We start from the raw sequence: 26,766 nt of genomic DNA, 5'->3' as shown, positions 1-26,766 counted from the left end.
TCTGTAAATCTTAAGGGAAAAAAATGGTTAGCAAGAAACTCCCTTCTGTTTAATTCTGTGTTCCCTTCAACATGAGCTTCCATGATAGTGCTGCTGTTGGAAGAATCCTTAAACTTTAAAGTGCACATATTAATTGCCAGAAGGACAATTTATATAGAGATGATCCACTATATTAGAATTTAGTTCCATTTTGTTTTTTAGATTTTTACTGGTTGTAGAACATTGGCTTAATTTCTGTATTTGTCACTAGCACTTTTCTACTGTATGTATCAATAATTATAGTTAATAAGTTTCCTTTCCCATTGGGAAGCACTCTATTTGCCTCCTTGAGTCAGCAAAAACTATACTGGCATGACATTTCCTGTCTGCATTGTTGCCTCTATTCTGCCTAGATTGTCTCTATATAAAGTTACTGAATTCACCGATGTCTCTCCAAAATGATGGGTGTCAAAGTTTAGCATGTTTTCAATAACTTATGGCTGCCCTTGCACAGGAGAGAAATAAGGAGAAAATGCTAGTTTAATGCTGATACTGCTAAGGATGACGTGACTCTGACTTGATCTTGGGCTGAAGATGAGATGAAAGTTAATGTAACAGTCATGTATCAGAAAAAAGTAGGTAGAAATGGATTAAAAAAAATTGGCATGCAGAGGAACTAGTATTACTGAAGGAAAGTTGGCATGGATTCTGTGAAGGTTATCCTGCTTTATCAATTTTCTATTTTTTTTTACAATGTCAACAGGTATTTGAATGGAAGTTACCCTGTCAGCACAGTATACTTTATTTTAATTTTCTTCAGCTGTTAACAAAATTTCCTTAGAAGTTGGACTAACCTAATGATCATAGGTTAATAGGACCTGTCCTTTAATGAATTAATTACTAGTTAAAAATCAGAAAGGGAAGAACAGCCAGTTTTCTCACTGGAGGGTAGAAAGAAATAGAGTACTTCAGTTATTTGTGCAAGGACCAGTTCTTGATTCTGATCATAAATGGACATAAACAATGAGCTATCTGAGTGAGTGGATGATACCAAGCCATTCAAAGTATTTTGAACTAAAATAATTTTGAAAATCTTGTGAAATATCATTTTAAGTGGAGTGAAATATCATTTTAAGTAGAGTGCATGAACAGCCAAATGGCAGGTTCAAATTGAGACATACTGCAACAAAAAAGCCTAAACTTTGTATATACATTGATGGAACAGAATACAATTAGTCCTCAATTTATGATCACAGTTGAGCCCAAAATTTCTGTCGCTAAGCAAGACAGAAATGAGTTTTGCTGCATTTTCCAACATTCTTTGTCTCAGTTGTTAAGTGAATCACTACAGTTGTTAAGTTAGTAACATGGTTGCTAAGTAAATCTGACCTCCCCATTGACTTTGCTTATCAGAAGGTAACAAAATGTGATCAAATGACCCTGGGACACTGCAATTGTCATAAATATTGTTGTCAAGCGTCCAAATTTTGATCATGTGACCATGGGGATGCTGTAACAGTTGTAAGTGTGAAAAATGCTCATACACCACTTTTCAGTGCTGTTGTAACTTTGAATGGTCAAAATGAATAGGCAGATTTTGAAAGGCAAATTGCATCGTAAGGATCATTACAAAAGGAATTGAAGGTAGAACTGCTAACGTTATAATCCCATTACAGAAATGTAATGAGCAATTGTGTCTGAAGATGATCTATAGTTCTCATCACTTTGTTTAAACAATGCTATAATAGAGCTGGAACAAAATGTAGAAAAGGCCAACCAGTATGTCTGAGAGTTTGAATGCATTCTTTATGAGTAAAGGCTAGAATGTCTGAATACACTTTGCAGAAAAGGTGACAGGTGAGCATTTTGAGCTGCATAAAACTGAGATTCATTTTTGTCTCTCTCTTTAAAAACACTAGGACTAGGAATCATCTGATGAAATTAATTGGAAATAGATTTAGAACAAGCTCATAAAAGACAGGTCTATCATGGGCTATTTGTCTCTGTATTGGAGGCCAGGGGGCAAGAGCGAAATAAGCGTCTGTATCCATTTTCTCCTTTTAGATGAGTCCTGTTAGCTACTGTACTGGACTAAGATGACAGTTGATTTGATTCAGTGGAGCTATTTTATGTTACGTTTATCTTAAAAAGCAACAGTAATAGTCTAACCAACCTGTTGTATTTGTCTAATATTTAATTATCAGCAAATAAATGAATCAAACATACTTAAAATAATATTTTCTGCCTCTTAGATAAAGATCCATATAGCTTTGGAAGAACTACTATAGCAAACTTACGAATAGGGTAAGTAATCATAAGATGTTTACATCAAATATACACAGAATATTTTCCTTGAACATTCTTTACTTTTCAGTTTGGACAATATTTTTTAATCATGTAGTAGAAGAGAATAAGATGTGCTAGACGTGCATTGAAGACAAAAATGTAATAACTACACAATTATCAATGAATTACCTTTGAGTCCTAGAATGTAACTTAAGTATCATGAAACTTGGGAAATGTAATTCCCAAAGCCTAAGAGTAAAATGGAGACATATTTTCATTCCCTCCCAATAGCTGTTTCTATAGGCTATCTATATAGGAAGAGTGTAGCTAAGTGGGCTACCAGTGGAGGAATAGTATTTGAATCTGAGCTGTAGCACTTTTGGAGTAAACTAATGAATCACATATATACAAATAGTTCTTGACTTATCACCATCTCTTATGACTCATCACTCCTTATCAAATCTTTTTACTACCGGTTCTGTGGGTGTGGCTTGGTGGGTGTGGTAGGAGAAGGATAGTGTAAAATCTCCAGTCAGAGGTGGTATTTGCCGGTTCTCTGAACTACTCAAAATTTCCGCTACCGGTTCTCCAGAACTGGTCAGAACCTGCTGAATAACACTTCTGCTTATCACCCATCCCCTCCCACTTATGACTGTATGACTGTAACTTTGTTGCTTGTATCCTTACGATTTATATTGACTGTTTCCTAGTATGATTTGATTGCTTATTGTATCCTATAACTATTATTAAGTGTTGTACCTTATGATTCTTGACTCTGACGACTGTATCTTTTCTTTCATGTATACTGAGAGTATTTGCACCAAGACAAATTCCTTGTGTGTCCAATTACACTTCGCCAATAAAGAATTCTACTCTACTACCATTCATTCGATTACTGTTCAAAATTAAAAACATGCTGAAAAAATATAGACTTCAACTCATGCCCAAAATTGCAGCCATTAAAGCAGCCATACAATCACATGATCAAAATTTGGGTGCTTGGCAGCCTGCCTACACTTAGGAGCATAGGGGCACTGCAACTCAGCCTCCCATCTGCCCCAGTGGTGGGATTCAATTTTTTTTACTACCGGTTCTGTGGGCGTGGCTTGGTGGGCGTGGCAGGGGGAAGGATATTGTAAAATCTCCATTCAGAGGTGGTATTTGCTGGTTCTCTGAACTACTCAAAATTTCCACTATCGGTTCTCCAGAACTGGTCAGAACCTGCTAAATACCACCTCTGAACCAGACCCACCAGCATGGCATAAAGCTGTCTTCTCCAAAGGCCTTGACTTCAGCCATAGCTCTTCCACAAAAGTACAGTTGTATAGGGCAGAAAAATTGCATAAATGGGGAGGATGACATAGATGGATGGGAGGAGTTGCAGTGCTCTTATCGTCATAAGTGGTAGTGAATTGAATGAGCAGCTGAGGCTTCCCAAGTTGTAGCAACTTTGCACTATGCTGATGGGCTGGCTGGCTGGCTGGCTGAGTGGTAGTGACCCAGCAATGACCCTGGAGTCATATGTGCAGGTGGGCTGCCATGTGCCTGAATTTTGATTGTGAAGGCAGTGCAACAGCCATAACTTAGGCACTGGTTGTGAATCTATTTTTTCAACAGTGGCATAATTTCAATCAAGAACTACCTGTAGGAGCACTTGCTGAATGTGTCTCAGAGGTGAACAAGGTGAACAACTGAAAAAGTCAGGCAGAGGCATCCTATAAGTCGAAACTCGGGCAAATAAGTGAGGCCATGACAAATGTAATCAATGCAAATATTTTGCTCCAATTATTTCTAATTTTCTGAAATATTCTACTTCACAGGAATAATCTTCTCTGGCTACATACTATTTTTGCTGTGATTTACTTGATTTTGACAGCTCTCTTTATGAAACATCATGTGGGTTCCATCAGATACAAAAAAGAAAGCATAGTAAGTTTCTGTGAATTAAAAAAAGCTTAACATTTGGAAGGGTTAAATTAAAACCAGGAAGAGACTGCATTGTGAAAATTGCTTCTTGGCAGATTGTACTTATGTACCTGCTTCTTCACTGAGAGTGTAATGGGAGAAGGGGGTTTCCAATATGGGACAAACTTAATTGCCTAATCCATGGTTCAGCTTTGTAGAGTCTTTCAGTAGTATTAATAGAAGGTCTATTCAAATTGAGAATAATGTTTCTTGCTCTCACTTTGATTTTTCCCTGTTAACAAGTTACCTACATTTTCTCTGAGACAACTGTTTCATAAAAATGTTATTTTTAAAACAAAATGTAATTGAAAGTTTGCAAAACTGTATATGTGTGGAGGACAAAGAGGTCACAATCCCCATCCCCCTTTTTACTTTGTACTTTTGATGGGGGATTAATTTTAAAGTTACAGCATAAACTTGTTGCCAGTTAACAAAACATAAAAATAACCATAATAAAAGTAAGTTTAGATTGAGGACAGTTTGTTGGATTTTATTTGCATATATGTTAGTATGGAATTTTAGAGTATTTATGTTTTTGTATTGAATTATGTAAAGACAAGTGAAAACAAGAGTTCAAGCTGATTTTAAAAAATCTGAATTTTCAAATATTCCAAATTATTCACTGTTATTGCAAATTTATACCCAACAGATAGATACATAGATAAGAAATATTTGTAATTTTTTTTTTTGTTTAACATGAAGTTTAAAGCTCAGAAATAACTATCTAAAGGCTTAATCACTTGCTTTCAAGCTTTAAATTGTCAAAAAGAAAATGAAATAAATTGAGTTTTTGTGTTGTTTTTGCTACTGGATATCAGTAATTATCAGTAATGTTATCTCTGTGTCCTCAAGGAACTGTAAAAGTGGGTTCACAGCTGTGGGAGGCTGAAGTACTTCTGAAAAAAAAAATTTTTTTTTGCATTCATAGTAGCTTATTATGTGTGTCCCTCTAAAGAACTTTGGGTAGAGTTAGATTCAGATCTGGTCTGCTTAGAAGGAATACTACTTTGACTTACTTATCTCTAGGATCCATATTAGCTTACATAGATATAACATGCAATGAAATCTAATAAATATCCCTGGTGGTAACAATTTAAAAACTAAAGCTAAATTTAATGTAATTTATAAATGTGTCTAGGTTAGAAAGAGAACTGAATTGAAGTCGGTCACAGAATCATATAAAGAAGGGGTTTGGAGCAGGGGTGGGATTCAAATTTTTTAACAACCGGTTCTGTGGGCGTGGCTTAGTTGGTGGGCGTGGCTTGGTGGTCATGTGACTGGCTGGGTGTGGCCAACTCAACCTCACTCACATTGAGGCATGCATCTCCTCGCCTGGCCTCTCATGACTGCGGGGATGCTGCAACAGTCGTAAGTGTGAAAAATGGTCATAAGTCACTTTTTTCAGTGCCATTGTAATTTTGAATGGTCACTCCACACAAGCAAAGTACCAGCAAAGGAGGGGAAAAAACTCCAGAGACATTTCTGAGACAGGAAGTCTAGTCCTGCCACGAATGTAATAAGGATTAACGGAGAGGCAGTTTCTGTAAGCAACACCAGAATGTTTCCTTCCTGCCTTCCTTACAGGATTAGGCCAGTAATTTCTTCTAACAACCAGTTCTCCGAACTGCTTAGAATGTTAACAGCCGGTTCTAGAGAATAGGTGTGAACCTGTAGAATCCCACCCCTGGTTTGGAGGGACTTTGGAGATGATCTAGCCCTTCAGTTTTCCTTTCAATCTTTCTCTCTGGTCAGTTCATTGAGAAACTCTTGTTTTTTTTAATATGTAGGTAAAACGCACATTGTTCATAACCGGTCTCCCCAAAAATGCCAATGCAACAACCATTGAAAATCACTTCGGGTAAGTTTTTTTTAAAGAAAAACCTAAATTTCTTTTTTATAAAAAGATTTGCAAATGTACGTTTTCTTAGTTGCAATAGTTCAGTCAGGTATACTGAGAAGTGAGTACTGTAATTCTTCTATTTTCCTTCAAGATATTCTAGTAACTGGATTAGTCCCCCTCTGTGGGCAACAGGCAGGTGCAATCCATGGGAAGGACCAGCTTACGTATCCCAGACTGGACCTCTGTGACATTGGCTCAGAAAATCAATACATAGCTCTGTGCAGCTGTGTGCTTATTTTAAAAGTAATGTCTGTTTTTAGTCAGAAATAGAGTTGTACACATGGAAATAAGGAGGTAATTATCTTTTTTAAACCCCCCTCTCACTCATGAGATTACTTATATTACTAAAAACTTTTAGTAGACTATATCACTGTATTCTGATCAGAACCCTGTGCCCTAAAATTCTCACAACTTATTTTCTATATTTCATATAGACAGAAGGTCCAGGGTGAAGTAGATTAATCTGGCTGAAAGGAAAGCATTTGATTTACTGATATATTAATTCTCAAAGGCATTTGGGGAGATGTTCACTATGCCAGCAATTAGTACTCTGGTTATAGTTCTCATTCCCATACTACACCTTCTCCAATATCAACAAAACATAAAATCCTACATTACTTGCCAAGAACAAGCCCATTCAACTCTTGGCAGTAAAATAATATCTCATTGACCATATCACATCATGATTCCGTCCTCCTGAAGCACATACAGGAAACAGGCCCAATATAATCTCTGTTAGGAAGATCTTCCATGGAACACCTAGATGCAAAGAAAGCTTTGATATTGTACATTGAAAATTTTGGAACAAATTTTACTAAATATAAATTTCTTCCATTATTATCAATGGGATCAACATTTGGTATTCCTTCTTGTTACAAATAGAATTAGTAATTAAAATGTCCTCTGGAATTCATTAGAAGTATTTTTTTCTCTCTCTAATTTGGAATGAAAATCAAGTTGCCAACTAGACACACTGATGTTAGTTTAGATATATCCCCCTCCCCCCCCCCCCCCCTTCATCCCCCCCCCCCGATTGGAGCCTTACAGCCTCCCACGCCCGCCCGCCCGCCGCGCACCCGGGATTGGAGGGTCGTTGGGGGGGGGGGGGGGATGGGAACCCCAATACGTATATGCTTATGATATAAAACACGGGTGTCAAACTTGCGATGTCATGTCATCACATGGCATATCATGACTTTCCCCCCCTTCACTAAACCAGGATTGGAGGTGGCCAGCACGTGATGCATCTGGCCCGCTGGCCACGAATTTGACACCTCTGATATAAAGGAAGGCAAGAAAGGCAAATTAGTAGGCCAGGTATGGCAATGCAAGCTTTTCTTCTTCTGTAAGGATGTCATGAAGTTTCATGAAGATATGAAAGGGGCAAAGTTTATGTGGGACTCTGCTTTCATCATTTTGATCAAAAATTTTCCTTTCTGCAGATGATTCTGACCTGTAGTGTTTTCTGCAAGTTTTATGCTTTTCTGTTGATGTCTTAGGCCAGTTTCTTCCTCTTGTTTATATTCAAGTCTTCCCTTTAAGATTTAAATGTTGAGGGGATATAAATCCAGTCTCATTCAAGGAGAGAAAGACCCAATTTGATTGAGCCTGTAAATTGCTGGGAAAGAGGCTAATCTAAGAGTTTTAGAATGCTTTACAAAGAAGACTGAAAACAATAATTCATTAAAAAGGCTCTTTTTACCTCAAAATTATTTTTCTTAAAAGAAATTGGCTTGAAGAGCTGAGTATTTGTATTTGATTCAAAATTAGTTAACATTATACATGTTCTATCTAATGTCTCAGAATCTTCTATACTCAGGCAGACATGGATAATCAAGTCATGGGATTCCTCATTTAAAAACTATATCTACATTTTTGGAACTGAAGAAGATTAATGTACCTCAGATGCAGTCTGAGAAAAGCAGTTTTGTAGCATAAAGAAAGGTGTGAGATGCTTTATCTTGACATAAATCTATGTCAAGCAATTTGTTTAGTTGAAAAATGACAAGAGTTAATAATGGAAGCAAAGGAAATGTTTCCAGTGTTTTGAGTAATGACAGTGGATAACATGCATAACATTTGAGAAGACGATTTTATGCTGTAATGAAAATGGTTCTATGCTAGTGGTAATTTGCTCTAGTTCTGGGATGGCAACAATATTGTTTAAGATTGTTTTATATTTTTCACATGGCAGGTATAATAATTATTGATGGTGTAGATATGACTGTGCTGTAAGAAAGGATATAGTTCTCAGTGTTAAAAGGTAAAGGTTCCCCTCGCACAAACGTGCTAGTCGTTTCTGGCTCTAGGGGACGGTGCTCATCTCTGTTACAAAGTTGAAGAGCCAGCGCTGTCTGAAGACGTCTCCGTGGTCATGTGGCCAGCATGACTGGACTAGAGTAGACTAGACTAGAATTCTTTATTGGCCAAGTGTGATTAGACACACAAGGAATTTGTCTTTGGAGCATATGCTCCCAGTGTACATAAAGTAAAAAAATACATTCATCAAGAATCATAAGATACAACACTTAGTGATAGTCATAGGTTACTAATAATAATCATACTAGGAAACAAATAAAACCATATAAATTGTAAAGATACAAGCAACACGGTTATAGTCCTAAGTCGGAAGAGATAGGTACTAGGAAGGATGAGAGGAATAATAGTAATACAGACTTAGTAAATAAGTTGACAGTGTTGTGGGAATTAGTTGTTTAGCAGAGTCATGGCATTCGGGGGAAAACTGTTCTTGTGTCTATTTGTTCTGGTGTGCAGTGCTCTATAGTGTCGTTTTGAGGGTAGAAGTTGAAACAATTTATGTCCAGGATGTGAGGGGTCTGTAGATATTTTCACAGCCCTCTTTTTGACTCGTGCAGTATACAGATCCTCAATGGAAGGCAGGTTGGTAGCAATTGTTTTTTTTCTGCAGTCCTAATTATCCTCTGAAGTCTGTGTCTATCTTGTTTGGTTTACATGCTTTCCAACTGCTAGATTGGCAGAAGCTGGGACAACTAACGGAAGCTCACTCCGTTATGCAGTGCTAGGTATTTGAACCGCCAAACTGCTGACCTTTCAGATCAACAAGCTCAGCGTCTTAGCCACTGAGCCACCGCATCTCAGTGTTACACCTATGCAATAATATTAGTGGTGAACCAAGCCTTTTTCAACTTTGGAAATGATTTTCATAAAATGATTTGAAATATTTCCCCAAGTTTCCCTAACCTATAGCCCTCCACGTTTGTGAATTGCAATTCCCATAATTCACAATAGGTACTGGTTTTGAATAGAATAGAATAGAATAGAATAGAATAGAATAGAATAGAATAGAATAGAATAGAATAGAATAGAATTCTTTATTGGCCAAGTATGGTTGGGCACACAAGGAATTTGTCTTGGTGCAAATATTTTATTTATTTATTTATTTTGTCAAGCAATTGTAAGATAACTGGTATAAGTATAAACATAGTTATGGATACATGAAATGGATACATATAAGAAAAATAAAAAAGAAACAATAGGACAGCAACGGTAGGCACGATGGTGCGCTTATGTGCGCTCTCTACAGACCTCTTAGGAAGGGGGTGAGGTCAATAGTAGACAGTCTAAGGTTAAAGGTTTTGGGGTTTGGGGAAGAAACCACAGTCAGGTAGAGTATTCCAGACATTGACCACTCTGTTGCTGAAGTCGTATTTCCTGCAATCAAGTTTGGTGTGGTTTACCTTGAGTTTGTATCTATCGTGTGCTCTTGTATTGTTATGGTTGAAGCTGAAGTATTCATTGACAGGTAGGACATTGCAATGTATAATTTTATATACTATACTTAGATTGGATCGTAGGCGGCGTAGTTCTAGGTTTTCTAGGTCTAGAATTTCAAGTCTGTTGGCATAAGGTATTCTGCAACGAGTAGAGGAGCAGAGAACTCTTCTTGTGAAATATTTCTGGACTTTCTCAACTGTGCTAATATCAGATACGTAATGTGGTTTCCAGACTGATGAGCTGTATTCAAGTATTGGTCTAGCAATTTTTTTTTTTAACAAACTTTATTCAGTTTTTCACATTAAAAACAAAAATCTCTTTTTAGTGGACAACATATTTCCGGGTCATCACCTTTACATATAAATATGACAGCAATTATACATTGATATATGCATACTTAATTCTATTATTACCTTTTCCATTCCAAATTTTCAGTAAGGAGAGAAACAAACACATTAATTCTAGCCTCTTTCATTAATCTCAATTGAGAGATCTTTTTGTTTCATTTCAATTATTTCAAATATAATCCTTTAATATTTATTTTTGAAAATAAAGATAAACAATATGTGTTTGCCTAATAATAATAATAAAGTTTAATTCTAAATTCTTTCATTAATCTCAATCTAAACATCTTTTTATTTCATTTCAATTATTTCAAATATAATCCTTTAATATTTATTTTAAAAATAAAAATAAACAATATATATTTGCCTAATAATAGTAATAATGAAGTTACCAAAGTATCTCCTTGCTTTTAATAGTCTATATTTAACTTATTAATTTAGCTGGTTATTTAGTCTGTCATATTCCCTTTCCATTACACATTTTTTTAATGAATTCTAAATTAATACAAATTTTAACACACACACACACAAAGAAAAAATAACAAGTATAGGTTTCCCCCCTTTTACTATTTTGAGTGTGACACCTTAATGATTAGAATATACCTTTATTCCCTCATCTTAATTCCCAATAAACCATTAATCATTACATCTTTTCAATTGGATTCCACAGCATATTTCCCCCCCTTTAATAAGAGTTATCAGTATCTAAGTTACCCTATTTTCTAAATATTTTAATTGCAGAAATATTCTTATTACCCCTTGTCACCCTGCAGAATCCCCTTTTTAATTCATCAACCATTATCTTTGAAAAAACAATTTCTTTTCAGCATTTTACTATTTCTGTGTTTCTTTCTTTCACATGCCTGTTTCTTGTTGCTTCTCCTCCCCCTCTTTTCCCCATATCTTTTCTCATTCCAGTTTATATCCCTCTCTTTCTTAATATCTTCCTTTCCCCTTTTCTGCTGAGTCTTCCTGCCTTTCCTAACTTCACAGGTATTCCCTCTTTTAATTGCCTTCTTAAATCTCAACTTTTTAACCTTCCTTCTTTGTAACATTCTTTGTATTAATTGTCTATTTAAAATGTCTTCTCCTTGAGTGGATTCCTCCTCCTCTGAAAATCTTTCTTCTTGTTCTTCAATCACCATTTCCATTTTTTCTAGCACAGAGCAAAGTGATTTGTCTCTTTCCTGTAGTAATTCTCTCATATTTTAAGTTCCATTTTTAATTCCCGAAGAGATATCATCATTCTTATATTTTATGATCGTTAAAGTCCACAAAAAGAAACCACCTTTACTTTCCTTCTTTCTTCTTTCAGTTTTTTAAAGTTCTTAGTTATTCCAGTCCAGGGTTTATACCAAAAACGTCAATCAGTCCCACAAACAGTCTTTCCTTGCTTTTTCCTTTATTCTGGTTCTGCTTTCACTTTCTAAAATTCTTACTTTGTTTCAATATTTCTGTAATGTTATATCCACACCAGTTCATTCAAAAACAGAGTGCTTTCCTTTTTATTTGAGCCAAATTTTTATCAAAAGGTGACACTCTCCATTATACAAAGTCTTCACCTTTTTCCCCTATTTTTTTATTTAAGGTTTTTCGAACCTCAATATTCCAGCACAGTCCAGTCTCCAATTTGTAAACTTTGTTATTATTATTCTTTGACAATCTTAAGTCCAGCTTTAGTGTTATACTTGTTTATTCCCAAAATATATTAGTCCAATTTTATTAAATCTTTAATTCCAGCTTCTTCCTTTCCCGGTTCGAAGCCCCATTTATCTGTCAAAAATATTTTCTTTTTTTTTCTCTGTCCCTTTGTAATTTTGCTGCTCACTTTTCTTTTCTTAAAGATTCTATGTTACCTTAATCCCGGGGTACTTTTGTTTAGTTAAATTGCCCAGTTGTCCCGGTTTAGATGTTATCCACCTCTTTCTTCCCTCCTGCACAAATCTTAGTCCAGCTGAGTCGTCCTCTTCGGGTTGGCCATTTTGGACCACCGCTGCAGTCGTCTTCGGGAGGAAAAAAAACCAAGCCCCGGGGAGGGTGCTGCGGCTCCCCACAATCAGGCTTGCTGCTTCCTCTTACTCCGCTGCCCCTCCAAGGCAGTTTCAGCCCCTAATCAAATGATTGGGGCTCTCTGGAAAGAGCACAGACGATAGCCACAGAGGTTGCGATCTACTGTCCGTCGCAGAGGCTCCGCCTTCTTCCAGTCTAGCAAATGTTTTGTATGCTCGTTAGTAGTGTGATATTACCAGAGAAAACTACGTAGGATTAGGTTAACAACTCTTAATGCCTTCTTGGCTATGTAGTTACAGTGGGCTCTAGCACTTAGATCATTAGAGATGAGAACTCCAAGGTCCTTGACAGAGTTTGGATCATCAATAAGGTCTTGACCAGGGGTGACAACCTTTCACCTTCCCTGGGCCACATTAGAAGAGAAAATTTGGTTTGCGCACATAATTAAATTAAATAATAAATTAAATTAAAAATTAAATTAAATTAAATTAAATTAAATTAAATTAAATAATTAAATAAAATAAAATTAAATTAAATTAAATTAAATTAAATTAAATTAAATTAAATTAAATTAAATTAAATTAAATTAAATTATTAATAAAATAAAATAAAATTATTATTAATTATTAATTATTAATTATTAATTATTAAAAATTATTTTTTTTTATAATTCTACTGTCCAAATTTTGCGGGGGGGGGAGGCTCCGCCTTCTTCCAGTCTAGCAAATGTTTTGTATGCTCTCGTTAGTAGTGTGATATTACCAGAGAAAAAACTATGTAGGATTAGGTTAACAACTCTTAATGCCTTCTTGGCTGTGTAGTTACAGTGGGCTCTAGCACTTAGATCATTAGAGATGAGAATTCCAAGGTCCTTGACAGAGTTTGGATCATCAATAAGGTCTTGACTATTCAGCTTGTATTTTATTTTCTGATTTTTTTTGCCAATATGTAAGACAGAGCATTTATTTGTTGAGATTTGAAGTTGCCATTTGTTTGACCATTCTGATACATAGTCGAGGTCTTTTTGAAGGGTAAATACTCTCAGTATACATAAAAGAAAAGATACATTCGTCAAGAATCATAAGGTACAACACTTAATGATAATCATAGGGTACAATAAGCAATCAAATCATACTATAAACAGTCAATATAAATCATAAGGATACAAGCGACAAAGTTACAAAGTTACAAAGTTACTGGTATGATTTGAAATCTTGGGAAATGTAGTACAGTGCAGATGGAAGACATTGGTTTGGAAAATGCTGCCCTAGGAAATCAATCCTTAAATCTCACCCTTAGTAATATAATCCATAGCATAATTAGAGCCAAATACCATCATTGCAATTTCTGGAGTGCCTTGTCCTCCCATTTACTATTTCTGCCAGCAGGTATGGTTTCACAGAGCTAGCAGTAGTAGCAGATGATAGTAAATTTATTCTGAAATATGTCAGATTCGATCCTATTCAGAATGGCCTTGAGGTTGAACTACTTGATTTTGTACTATAAACTTTTGAAACTTTGCTTATCCTCCTGTAACTAATCTGTGATAACTTAGCTGTTTTTTTCCTTTTGCAGAGAGGCATATCCAACTTGCATTGTGCAGGAGGTGCAGTTATGTTACGATGTAGCCAAACTCACATACCTGTCCGATGAAAGGTACCTGTAGTATGGAGAAAGGATCTTAGTTTTTGTATAAAATATGTTAACTACAATAAGCTTTCTGTGTTATTGTCATAAATAATGGTTGTCTGCCACCAGACAACTCGTGAGACATGAGCTGTAAAACTTATTAAATACTATACATGAGCAAGAATAGAGAACAGATTGGGAGAGTGTCATAGTAATACTCACAAAAGAGTGACTTCATTTGTTAAATGTCTGATTCTCTCAATGAAATAATTCATACGTTTTCTGTTGAATCAATTTGACTCTTGTTCTAAAAAGTTCTAAGGAAGTGCACCTATTGGGGAAGCTGCATTGTGTGTACTGAATTTATTTAGATGCAGGGTGGCCTGATCTGTTAAGGAGTTTGGTGAATAAAACTGGTTAATTTCTTTCTCATCTTAGCACATTTATTTGAAGGGTTTATGTTCTGCTTGCTGACTAAGGTGCAATACAATATGCGTCAAAAGTAACAAAAACAAGCAAATTATTTGAGAAAGTCAACATTTGTAGACTTCATCCCAAGTTTATGATGTCTACTGCTTTGTTTGCAGATCTCTGAGGAAATGACGTAGCACTAGGCAGATGCTCCTCTTAGATATTTCAAAGGGCAGAATTTCCTCATCCAAGCTGCTAGGACTGATTCAAATGTGGCTCTGGGTGGCAGATGCAGTGGAAATGAGGATGAAAGAAAGATGTTTACAGTTTTCAGTTGCACCAAATGCCACTTTGGATTCTTGGAAGGCAATCACTTTGGTCTAGAAATGGCTGATGGAACAATTAGATTTTTCATTGAGATGCTGTTATTAACAGTATGTCTGAGACAATAATATAAAGAATGCCATAGGATGGAACCTTTTGTGAGGTCTAGAGCAAAATGTCAATTTCACACCCCACCTAAGTCACTGTAATTTTCTTCTCCATTTTTGGTCCATTAAATCCAGTGCTGCTGTAAACAAGAATCTAAGGTTGTATTTTAATTTATTGTTTGATTATTTTGAATCCTGAACTTTGAAGAGAGTTGCTTTCATTGGTGTCCCATAAAAGATGATGCTTAAGACCCCAAATGTTTAAGCACACTTTATAATATTGAAGATGATCTATTCTTAATAATTTCTAATTCAATAAAAGTGTACATCCTTTCAAAAATTATTACTGTAAGGACTTTGAAGGGTTTTCTTACCTAATTAGGATCCTCTAGTTAACAGAATTAACTGCAAAGCTTAAAAGTGAATCTTATATAAATAATATCTATATGATTAAGTCTGCATAATTAAAGAAGTAGAAATATTTGGAATACTTATAACATGTTTTATCCACTTAAGTATATTGTCTATCATGTGAATATTAATTTGTGAAAATGAGTACGTATTTTAGATATACATTTCATTTTAATAACAAATTCCTTGCCATGTCACATTTATGTATGTGTTTATACCAGAAAAAAGGCGGAGAAGAATATGGCTTATTATACCCAAGCTTTTGAACAGACTGGTAAAAGATATTGCATAAATACAAAGCCATGTGGTCAGTTCTTTTTCTGTAACATCAGAGGATGTGAAAGGGTAAGAAGCTGTTGTGTTTCTTAGTTAAAATGTTAAATCATTGCAGTGTTTAAAATTAGGTAAGGTTTGCCATAGTTGCTTTTTAGGAAAAGACTAATAAGAATTTAAAACAGAACTGCTTTCTTAAGTTCATTCTCCTCAGCAATTGGATCAGATGCAGTCAAGTGACTTATATTCCCTAATGTTTGTTAGGCTTTTCTTTTTTATAAATACACTTAGATGGTAACTTTTTTTAGAAGTTTGATTTATTATTACTGAAATAACTGCATGTGAAACTACTAGTCACCTAGGGAAGGAAAAAAACACAAATGGAACATTGAAATGGGATTATATATAAATACTTGAATATTAAAATGTAATAGCACTCTGCTTTTCAACAGGAAGATGCTATAGATTACTATACTGGAGTTGCCCAAAAACGTATGGAAGAATACTTGAAAGAAGAGGAGCTAATATATGATAAACCATTGGGAATGGCTTTTGTAACATTCCAGAGGATAATCATGGCCTCAATGTGAGTGTGTATTTTTTAAAAAATATTATTACTATTAATTATTTTAAGTGAAATGAAACATCAGTCTATCCCTATGATCACTTCCAACCCAAAGCAGCTCTATTAAATCCTATTTGAAGGCAATGCATAGAAATCCCGGTGGTGGTCTTGGTGACCAACCTAGATTGGATCCCTCAACATAGAAATCCTATTAAAAGGCATCTGTGTGCGTATATATCATTGATTAGTAAAGTGGATCTCTTAATTGGGCTATATTGATTTGAATAGATCAATCATTACGTAGTATTACATTACATCATATAGTAATATTGTAAATGTTTTCTTATAATATGTTTTATTTGTGTGTCTTTGACTTACAACAAACTCAAGAAAAGTGATTTATGACCCCAAAAGCACTCCTCGTTGTCATAAAATGTCACACTGTCCCCTTCCCCCATGGTCTTATGACCACATTTTGCATACTTGACAATTGGTTCACATTTATAATTGGTTACAGCATCTGCAATTACATCATCAAATTTACAATATTTTTTGCTGGTTTTCAGCAAAAAAAACACCCATTTGGGGGAATGGATCTGGACTTCTGACCATATGATTCACTTAGTGTCTGCTGTAAAAACAGTCATAAAATTGAGGACAACTTTTTATGTGCAGTCTATAAAAATAATGAGTCTATGCTGAGTCAACCACAAAAACTAAAATGCTTAATTTTACTGTAGCATTCTTAAAGATTACAATGCCTGTAAATGTCAAGGCTTTAAGTGCAAAGGAGAACCTCAACCATCAAGCTATAGCAAAGAACTTCAGATTTCCAAATGGAATATTAAATATGCTACATATCCTCAGGATATTTGTTGGTAATGTATCTTATTTTTCTTTCTTATTTCATCTGTAAAAAATAAAATTTGATACCATTGTTTTTTTCCAGAAGATGAATGAAATTTATCTTAGCTACTATCTATATTATTGTCAGATTATTATGTGAGCATAAATTCACGTCCAGAAAACACAGAGATGACTGATTTAGCAGGATCATTAATTTCTTTATAAACATAATAAGATGAAGTAAAAGTTTACAATACCAGTAGTTTCTCCCAACGTAACATAACACAAACACAAACAGCAGGTCAGGAAACTCAGAACAGATTACTTGTTTCACTTTCAGAATTGAGAGCACAGAGCTAAGCCACACCCAGACTCTCAGCTGCCAATTCAGCTTCCATTGGCTGACTTTGTTAACCATGTCTCTGCCAGTCCATGAATATTCTGACAAATTATGAGGCCAGAAATTGATAGAGCATCTTGAAAATACAATCTCAAAACAATTACATTGATGTCCAGATTAAAAGTATAAATTAATTCAGTGCATAGTTTTATAAATGGTTTAAAGGTACAGTGTTGCTTAAAATATTGAAAATTCAAAAGGTTCACAAACTTTTTAAACACCACTGTGTTTTGCAGGACTTCTATATTCTGCTTGAACAATACACATGTCTTACAGTCAAGACTGAGCATTCAAATCCTTATTTTAAACTAATGTGAAAGAAATCTAGCCATTTTTTATTCATGAATCTAGATGATCTTAAGAATTTGTCTCTCATTTTGAACAAGCACTGTTCCAGAAATAGAGGGATTTTTATCAGAGCTCTATCACTTCTTGGTAAAAATTATTGCAGTGGGGACTCTGCTGAATTTTTCAGTAAAGGCAAACAAATGCTACATTGTGAAGAAATAATGGGGAGGTTGGGGTAGATGATTAGGTTGTACTCGGGGAGGAAGCAGGCCAAGGAAAGGCATAAGCAATTTCTTGTCCATTTAATCTCCACTTCAGGTTTACCTCTAACATTCCCATTTTTACATATTTTTATTTTAAACAAAACAGATCATATGCTTAATACCAGTTTGGAAAATAAGCACTGCTATTGCTTCTCTTCTCTATTTTTGCTTGACAGGGATAATCTCTCAATTCAAGGACGGAGTTGGTGGGGTAGATGGCTTTTTATCAATTTACTCCTTTTTGTTGGTCTCTTTTTCTTGACAACCCCTTCCATCATTATTTCAACAATGGACAAGTTCTATGTAACCAAACCCATTGAATATCTTAATGTGAGTAATGCACTATATCTGATTTTAATCATCTCTGCTTCTTTATGCTTTGATAAAAGATTTAGCTCTGAGGTTAAACTTAACTAGCAATTCTAATTTATGTAAAGCATGGGTGTCACACTCGCCGTATCACATTGCTGTCACGTGATGTATTGCGACATTTTTTTCCCCTTCGCGAAGCTGGAGTGGCCGTGGCCTGTGTGTGATGCATCCAGCCTGTGGGCCGCCAATTTGACACCCCTGATGTAACGCAAAGAAAATATAGATAAGATAAAATACAATCACATTTAATAAACACTGACATATATTTCTCAAATATAAGCAAGCAACCTTCATCCTTTAAATCCTATAGTTGTGTTCCCTGGTAAACTTTCAGTTTTACTGCCAGAATTCATTCTTCTGTCGTGTTGAGATGGGAAACACAAAATTATATCCTCAGTCAGGATAATTGAACATCAATTAAAATTCTGCCTTCCCAAAAAGGAGACACTCTCAGCCTCATTCACTTTGCATCATACTGATCTTAGTCCTTAGACACTTCAAGAATTAGTCATGTCATTTCCTTGCCACTAAAAATTATTCATCTTGTTTTAAAGGGTCTTGTTTGGAAATGGTAATTACCAAGGTTTTTTTTATTGTAAACTTTTGGATTAAACTGGTAGGAGATTTTAATCTCTTTCCAAATCCTATCTGCTATCATTATTCTTTTCATTGTTATTTTCATAAGACAAATGATTTCAGTGGTTATTAAGCTGATACAATAAATATGTTTTAGCTTGGTTGCATTTGTGGTAAATCTGCAAAAGTGGTTATATTTCCCTCTATTCTTTCCTCAGAATCCTGTTATTAGTCAGTTCTTCCCAACAGTCCTTTTGTGGTCCTTTACAGCTTTGCTACCAACCATTGTCTATTATTCAACAGTGTTTGAATCACACTGGACAAAGTAAGAAGACTCTTTGTTTTGGCTTATCAAATTACATTGGAGGATTTAAAAGATAGGAAAGGCAAGGGAATTCAGAATTTGTAGTAATGTCTTACTTTTCCCACATTCTTTTCTTCACAGTTCTGATTTTAGCTTTACATAAACTACAAAATAATAGTTATATTAATTAATTATTGTTCTCTGTTTACAATAATGTAAAATCACAGCTGCTATTTCTTTAGCTTGTGTTGGCCTTCATATGTATTGAGTTCTTTCCCAAAACCTGGTATCGTAGTATATGTCAGATCCAAGCAATGTGGTCTTTTGCAATTGATGGAATTATTATAATTATTTGTTTGTTTATGGTCCAAGAACAAGTCATAATATTTAAAACAACCTTGAGTTATAACTGGTTGCTTAGAGATCAGTTTCAAATTTAGGGTACTCAACAACCAGCCCACATTTATAGCTATTTGCAGCACCCTGCAGTCATGTGACCATGATGTACAATGTTTTTGCTGGAAACCAGTTTTTACTTGTCTGGCCTGGTCATATGGTGCTCATTTTACAAGTAATTGTGGTCTCAATTATGGTCAAAACTTGAGGACTACCTGTATATACTTGCTCTAGGAGTAGAAAAACCCTGGTGGAATTGAAGCAGAGGATAGTCAGACTGAGCCAAGCTTTCTTATTTCTTACAGTCATGTTGTTCACTCCCCAGTTATATATATTTGCTCAAACTTAGAGGTTGAGTCTGTTTCACACATCATTTTTAAAGTGCCCACTGTACTTGCACTGGTAATCAGAGCTAATATATCAATTCTTCAATTTGACTGTGAAAAGATTGCGATTTTCTTCTAAATGATCAGTATCCAGGTGTTTTGAAGGCAGTCTTTGTGCAGCTTAAATCCTGGCTCCTCCAAATGTTTATAACCAAGGTTTTCCCTGCTTAGTACTTGCCAATAATGAGGCCCTTGGCTTGCCTGAGGTCAGTATCTTGCCACTTGCTCATGTAATATTTATGTTCTGCCCCTTATAATTATTGACAATGTATAAAGGCAGACAGATAACACCACAAAGGCATCCATAGAAAGTCTCTTTATTGGTTCATTAGGCATCCTCAAATATAACTCACAGTTACGTCAAGATTCATCTCAATGTCCAATTTTCTGCATAGCTGACTTTCTGGTGTAAAAGGATGGTAATCTTTCATCCCATGCCGAAGGAGCAAGGAGGAAGGAGGTGAACTGCCAGCACGATGCTGGGTTCAGGCAAGAGTGAAGGAACCTCCCACAACCCAACCAAGGGTCAATTCAGTGACCAATCAGGATTACAGATGTGGCCACACGATATGGACTACATTTCCCAAGATACCTTAACTACATTTACCAAGATGCATTCCCTTAAGGGGACAGCTCCTAATTCCTAACTAACTATCCCAAATCCCAATTAACTATAAACTGTCTGGACAGCACAACTTACTTTGATGGAGTGCAGGATTCTCAGGATGGCAGAGGGTTTGTCCTGTTTCTTGGCATCCATTTTGACTAAAGAAAGTTCAGTGCTGGCTGACAAGTGATCTGAGATATTTGATTCAGTGGCTGTTAAATCAGGTACAGAACCTGCTCTGAAGCCATGGCAGATGTGACTCTGGGTGGCATACAATAAAGAATTTATAAAATAGTACTATAAAAACAATTTTAAAACATTATTAAGACAGAAACATATATTAGCAATAGTGGATCAATCTCAACAGATCATTGCCTTGAGTTCCTCAGGTCAGTTGACACATCCACGTTTTGAGGGACTTATGGAAAGTTAACAGTTGGTGAGAGCGAACTTCACCTTGTGGAGAGGATGTTTCGCAAGGTGGACACCACAGCAGAAAAGGCCCATGTTCCTCAGAAGACAGAACCTGCAACATACTTCTGCTGGACCTGATGAGATTGGCAGATGTAATCAAAAACAAATGGTCCCTCAGATAATGTGATAATGCCTTGAAAGTCTTGATGAAAGAGCTAAAGTCAAAATCAGTACCTTGAATTGGATCTAGAAGTATCCTGGGAACCAATGCAACTCACAGAACTGGTGTAACATGTTGTTCTAGGGATACACATAAGTGTCTGTGCCACTATATTCTGAACAGGTTGAAGCTTTCAGGCACTTCTCAAAGGTAGCCCCATGGAGAGTATACTATAGAATCCAAACAGGAGATGACCAGGGCATGAGTGATTGTGAGTGGAGCCTTCCTATCAAGGAGATGTGCTGTATTTTAAATTTTGTGACTTGGTCTTGGATCATAAATAAACAAATTATTTTTATATTTAACATGTTGCCTTTTCATTGAAAGCAGTCAATTAAATGATTGAGCAAATAATATTTATTGTATAGCTTATTGGATCCGGTTGAGTATTTGACTTATGGATGCTTGCACTAAAAGATTTTTTTTTTAGGTAGAGCTGACAGAAACCAGTGTAAAAACAGTTAGTGTAACAAATAACGCCAACTCCAGAGAAATCCAAAATAACTTATTTCCAAATTTTAATTTTAAGCATTTCCATTTGTAACTACCATATCAGACCTAACAATATTTGACATCATGCAACTATTGATCAATCATTTTCTTTTGTTAAATAGGTCTGATGAAAATAGAACAATGATGCACAAGATTTACACATTTTTGATCTTCATGGTACTAATATTACCTTCGCTTGGTTTGACTAGGTAAAGGCTACTGTAAAATTCTAGCTTTCTGAGTATGACAGGGTTTCTTTTCTTTTCTTTTTTAATTTTTGCAGCATTTAAATATCTGAAACAATCTCTGCCATGCCAAAGAAATAATTTCTTTTTCTTCCTAATTATTATTTCTTCATATTTTACTTCCTCTCTACAGTACAAAATTTACATAAACCATGTAAAATAATCATCTCTCTACATTTAAGTGTTTGAGAGATAGAATTCTTTTCACTTGCTTACCTTATGCACATTTTGATCTATGTCTGTTGTTTACATATATATGTCTTCTTGCTGGCTAAAATTCAGAATTGCCCCAGTGGCTTGCCTTTTTCTTCCACAGCTTTCCTATACCTTAGAAATATTCTGTGGGAGGAATATAGTGAGTTGAGAATTCATTCATAAGCATCTAGGCTTATTGATGGAACTATAGCAACATAACTGTTAGATATTTACATAAGCACCTCTGATTGGTTGGTCTATGATGGCAGGAATTTAAAGAGCCATCACTGGTTGTAGACGCGAGCAGCTCTCAAGTAAAAGGAGCTGCTGCGGCTGCTGTTCTTTGTTCTGAACGATGCAATAAAGGAGTTAAGCATTTGGAGTCTCCCATGTATCTCTTGCCCACAACTTAACACTGGCGACAAAGGTGGGATTCTGAGAGAAGCGGGACCACGCACATGTAGCTAACCAACCGGACAAAGAACTCAACATGGCTGGGAACAATATGCCACCTGCACCGTTCAACCCAATGACTGAGGACTGGGAATCCTATGTCGATCGATTCCAGATGTTTTTGGAAAGTAGTGACCTGATGAATATTACGGAACAGAGGAAACGAGCCATCTTCCTCACACATTGCGGCCCCGCTGTCTTCAAAATGGCTAAAGCTCTCGCAGCCCGTAGCGATGTAAAAATGATGGCCTGCCCAGATTTAGAGAGAATTCTAAGGCCCATTACACACCACCGGTATCCAGTCTGATCAAGAGACATGGGTTCTACTGGAGAGACCAGAAGGACGGAGACAGCATCAATGATTTCGTTGCAAGCCTGAGGGACCTTGCCAGGGCATGCAAATTCCTGAATGTGGATGAGGCAATGAGGGATCATGTAGTCCTCAGACTCAGGGACCTGACACTGCAGAGCCGTCTCTTAACCAAGCCTAAAATAATATTAAAGGAGGCTATCGAAGAAGCATCAGCAGCAGAAGCGTCCCAGAAGTCCGCTGCAGCCATGAGGAGAATGAATAAGACTCCACAGCCCCCCCAAAGGACGCCACCGCCATTCACCACGAGGACCTTGGGTCCAGGTAGGGATTGACTGGCGACGAGGAAGTGAACCAACTACACACAGAAAGGCACCAGAAAAGCCGAGAAAAGAAGCGGAAGGAATTTTGGTGTGCGGGCTGCAAGGGAAATCATCTCAGATTGGAATGCCAATTCAGAGATGCAGTCTGCCAACGATGCGAGCAGAGAGGGCACATCGTGAGGGCATGCCAAACATTCAAGCCAAACAGCAGAAGGCCGAGACAAGGCACACCTCCAAGGAACCGAGAAAATCAGCCTGAGACCCGCTGGAGCCAATTCAGCCGGAACCGACGGAACACCGAGTCGACCACAACAAGGAGCGAAACGCATCAGATCGTGATAGTGGGCCACTCCAGCATGGCAAATGCCAGAAAGGTCCACATGCAAGTCACGATAGAAGGCAAACAATGTAGGAGGGAAGTGGATTACGGATCTCTTCTGTCAATGGTGTCGTGGGACACCATCAAAAGTCTAATTCCCAACCTGAAAAAGGAATGGCTGAGCAAACAAAGAATAATCCTAAAGGACTATCAAGGGAAAAGGATTCCGTCATTGGCATAGGTGAATTCAGAGTGACCTTCCGGCACCACTCTGGAATCCTGCTATTAACCGTGGTCGACCAGGACCAGCCAAGCCTTTTGTGGCTCGAGTGGTTCCGACCGTTGGGGATCGATTTCACTGGAATCTGCAGCATCGCAGAAAGTGAACGGGAAGACAATCTTATGGAGGAGTTCCAGGAGGTGTTCGATGGAAAATTGGGCAAGTACTTGGGATCCCCTATTTCGTTTAACCTAGACCCAAACATAGCCCCAATCAGACTAAAAGCAAGGCATGTTTCATTTGTGCTTAGACCAAATTACATGAACGTTTAAGGGAAGTCTTAAGCAGTTTTAAAGAGATGGGGCTTAAAGTAAAAAAGGAAAAATGCCAACTAGCAGCTGACAAAGTAGAATTCCTGGGCTATTTAATAGACAGTGAAGGAATCCACCCCACAGACAGTAAAATTAAAGCAATCAAAGAAGCCCCAGGCCTACAAGCAAAACAGACTTGCAAGCCTTCCTTGGTCTCATTAACTTTTACCATATATTCTTACAACAGAAGGCAACTGTGGCGGAGCCATTCCACAGACTGCTTGACAAAAAAGCAGCCTGGGTTTGGGGGCGGAAAGAAGAAGCAGCGTTCCAAGAGATAAAGAAACTAATTACATCAGACCGCGTACTAATCCAGTACAACAAGACTTTACCATTAATATTAATTTGCGGCGCATCACCATTTGGGGTCGGCGTGATCATCAGACACATCTTAACCAAACAGAAAAGAAGCCCCAATTGCCTTCTACTCAAAGATATTATCCAAACAGGAATGGAATTATAGCCAACTTGACAAAGAAGCATTAGCCACAGTCACCGGAATCAAGCGATTCCATGAATACATATACGGAAGAAAGTTTACACTAGTCATAGATCACAAACCACTTTTTGGCACCATCGCGGGGGACAGAGCCACATTAAACATCTTATCCCCCAGAATGACACGTTCAATAGAATTCCTGGCTGCCGATGATTACAAATTAATCTACAGGCCAGGAAGAGACATTGACCATGCAGACGCACTGAGCCGATGCCCCCTATCCAGCCAGGACAAGGATCCACCACCAGAGACAACCACACTCCTGATTGAGATATTTGAACGAACACCGGTAACAGCAACCAATATCGCGAGAGAAACAGCTAGAGATGGAACTCTGGCACGTTTTTTGAACTGGGTAGGGAGAGGGTGGCCCGAGAGAGAGAAAACCAATGAAACTAAACCATTCCGGAACAAACAAACGGAACTATCAATAATAAAACGGTGTGTTCTGTGGGGGGATAGGGTAATAATTCCCGAGAGTTTAAGAGACAATATAATGGAAATGTTACATGCAGGGCATCCAGGGATAGTGAGAATGAAATCCCTGGCAAGGAGCTTTGTATGGTGGCCAGGGATGGATAAGGAAATAGAGGCATGGGTATCTGCATGCAGGATTTGTCAGGAAAACAGGCCAGCACCACCCACGGCACCCAACCAGGAGTGGGAAACACCAAGGGGACCTTGGTCAAGGGTACATATTGATTTCGCAGGGCCAGTAAAGGGACACACATTTTTTATCGTAGTGGACGCATATTCTAAATGGCTGGAAGTCAGCATCATGCAGTCCACAACAACAGAAGAAGTCATTAGAAACCTAAGGAAACTATTTGCCACACACAGCCTGCCGGACATAATTGTTTCCGACAATGGGCCCCAGTTCACGGCCACTCAGTTTGAGGGTTTTCTAGCACAGAACGGGATACGGCACACCCTATCGGCACCTGGACATCCGTCGATGAATGGACAAGTGGAACGCATGGTCCAATACATGAAAGAGACCCTCCAGAAACTGGGGTCAGGGGACATGCAAGCGAAAATAGATAAATTATTAAGTATACAGCACATAACAGCCAGCATGACAACAAATAAAAGCCCTGCTGAACTCATGGGAAGAAAGCTGAGATCGCCCTTAGACAAATTACACCCCACATACAATCCAGACAGACTCCTAGATTCATCCAGCAAATGCTGGACATTTCAAATAGGCGATCCAGTTTACTGCTAAAAATCTAACGGGAGCCTCTATGGGTACTGGCGAAGGTGGCCCAAGTAACGGGGCCCCGATCTTACAGGGTCAACACAACAGGTGGCCCAAGCTGGAGAAGACACATAGATCAACTAAGAACACGAGGGACAAAGGGGAACACTGACATAACTAGAGAGGAAGGGGGAGACCCTTTCCACAGACTCAACACACTCAGAGAGGAAGGGGGTGACCCCATCCAAACAAGATATAACACAGAACAGGCCCTAACGGCTAACGAGTCACAATCTCAACAGCTAAGAATAGCACCGGAAACACCGAACGGAAATAGCAGAAATAGCAGACACTTACCGGACACATAAAGGTAAGGACAGGCCTGGAGAGATAGCAAAAGGGCAGCATCTAGTGGAGGTAAAATGTCCGCCCCACCTAAAAGATTCCAGGAGTTTCTATTGGAGCGAGCAGGAGAAGCAATAGGTCCAACCGAATAACTCAAAGACCAGCCGATGACTGAAATGCACAGGTCCAGTCGCACCTATAAGAGTCCCGCCTATCTACGTGATTACATGCGCTAGGCAGGACAGGATTGGGTGGACTGGGCCAGGTGGGGAGGGGTGTTAGATGTTTACATAAGCACCATTGATTGGTTGGTCCACGACGGCGGGAATTTAAAGAGCTGTCACTGGTTGTAGCTGCGAGCAGCTCTCAAGTAAAAGGAGCTGCCGCGGATGCTGTTCTTTGTTCTGAATAATGCAATAAAGGAGTTAAGCATTCGGAGTCTCCCGCGTATCTCTCACCCACAACTTAATAACCATCTTACATTCTTACAACTAATGTCATATGCTCATCACTTGCAACTGCTTGCTGGTTTCCCCAATAACTTTACTTGTCAAAAACCAACAAAGATTGCAAATGATGACCAAAGAATATTGTGATGGCTGAAATTCTGAGGACTGGTAAGTACCACTCATTTAGTGCTATGAAAAGTTTGACTAGGGGTTGAATAAATATTTGTTAAACATGGACAATCTGTATCTTGGGTTTTTTATATAACTTTTATACTTACATAATATATGTGGTGATAGACAGTGAAATTACATGCA

At 37.4% G+C, this 26,766-nt stretch overlaps 1 protein-coding gene across 8 annotated transcripts in view; it reads left to right on the top strand.

Annotated features, from left to right (window-relative positions):
* The window catches only part of TMEM63A (transmembrane protein 63A), a 53,193-nt gene that overhangs the window by 9,329 nt on the left and 17,098 nt on the right, over nucleotides 1–26,766 (top strand). For all 8 annotated transcript variants that reach the window (XM_087964733.1, XM_087964744.1, XM_087964720.1 and 5 more), the window contains exons 7-16: nucleotides 2,232–2,283; nucleotides 4,086–4,194; nucleotides 6,018–6,088; nucleotides 13,816–13,896; nucleotides 15,344–15,467; nucleotides 15,848–15,981; nucleotides 16,701–16,838; nucleotides 17,934–18,087; nucleotides 18,924–19,030; nucleotides 21,647–21,733. In XM_087964733.1, coding sequence (XP_087820859.1) covers nucleotides 2,232–2,283; nucleotides 4,086–4,194; nucleotides 6,018–6,088; nucleotides 13,816–13,896; nucleotides 15,344–15,467; nucleotides 15,848–15,981; nucleotides 16,701–16,838; nucleotides 17,934–18,087; nucleotides 18,924–19,030; nucleotides 21,647–21,733 — 1,057 coding nt within the window. The remainder of the gene's footprint in view (nucleotides 1–2,231; nucleotides 2,284–4,085; nucleotides 4,195–6,017; nucleotides 6,089–13,815; nucleotides 13,897–15,343; nucleotides 15,468–15,847; nucleotides 15,982–16,700; nucleotides 16,839–17,933; nucleotides 18,088–18,923; nucleotides 19,031–21,646; nucleotides 21,734–26,766) is intronic.

This window comes from Notechis scutatus, chromosome 1, assembly GCF_049901735.1.
Source record: "Notechis scutatus isolate UNSWTSFEM ecotype Mainland chromosome 1, rNotScu1.2, whole genome shotgun sequence".
Classification (NCBI taxonomy): domain Eukaryota; kingdom Metazoa; phylum Chordata; class Lepidosauria; order Squamata; family Elapidae; genus Notechis; species Notechis scutatus.
Note: the sequence above shows the minus strand (reverse complement) of the source record. Positions and strands in the feature narration are given on the sequence as shown.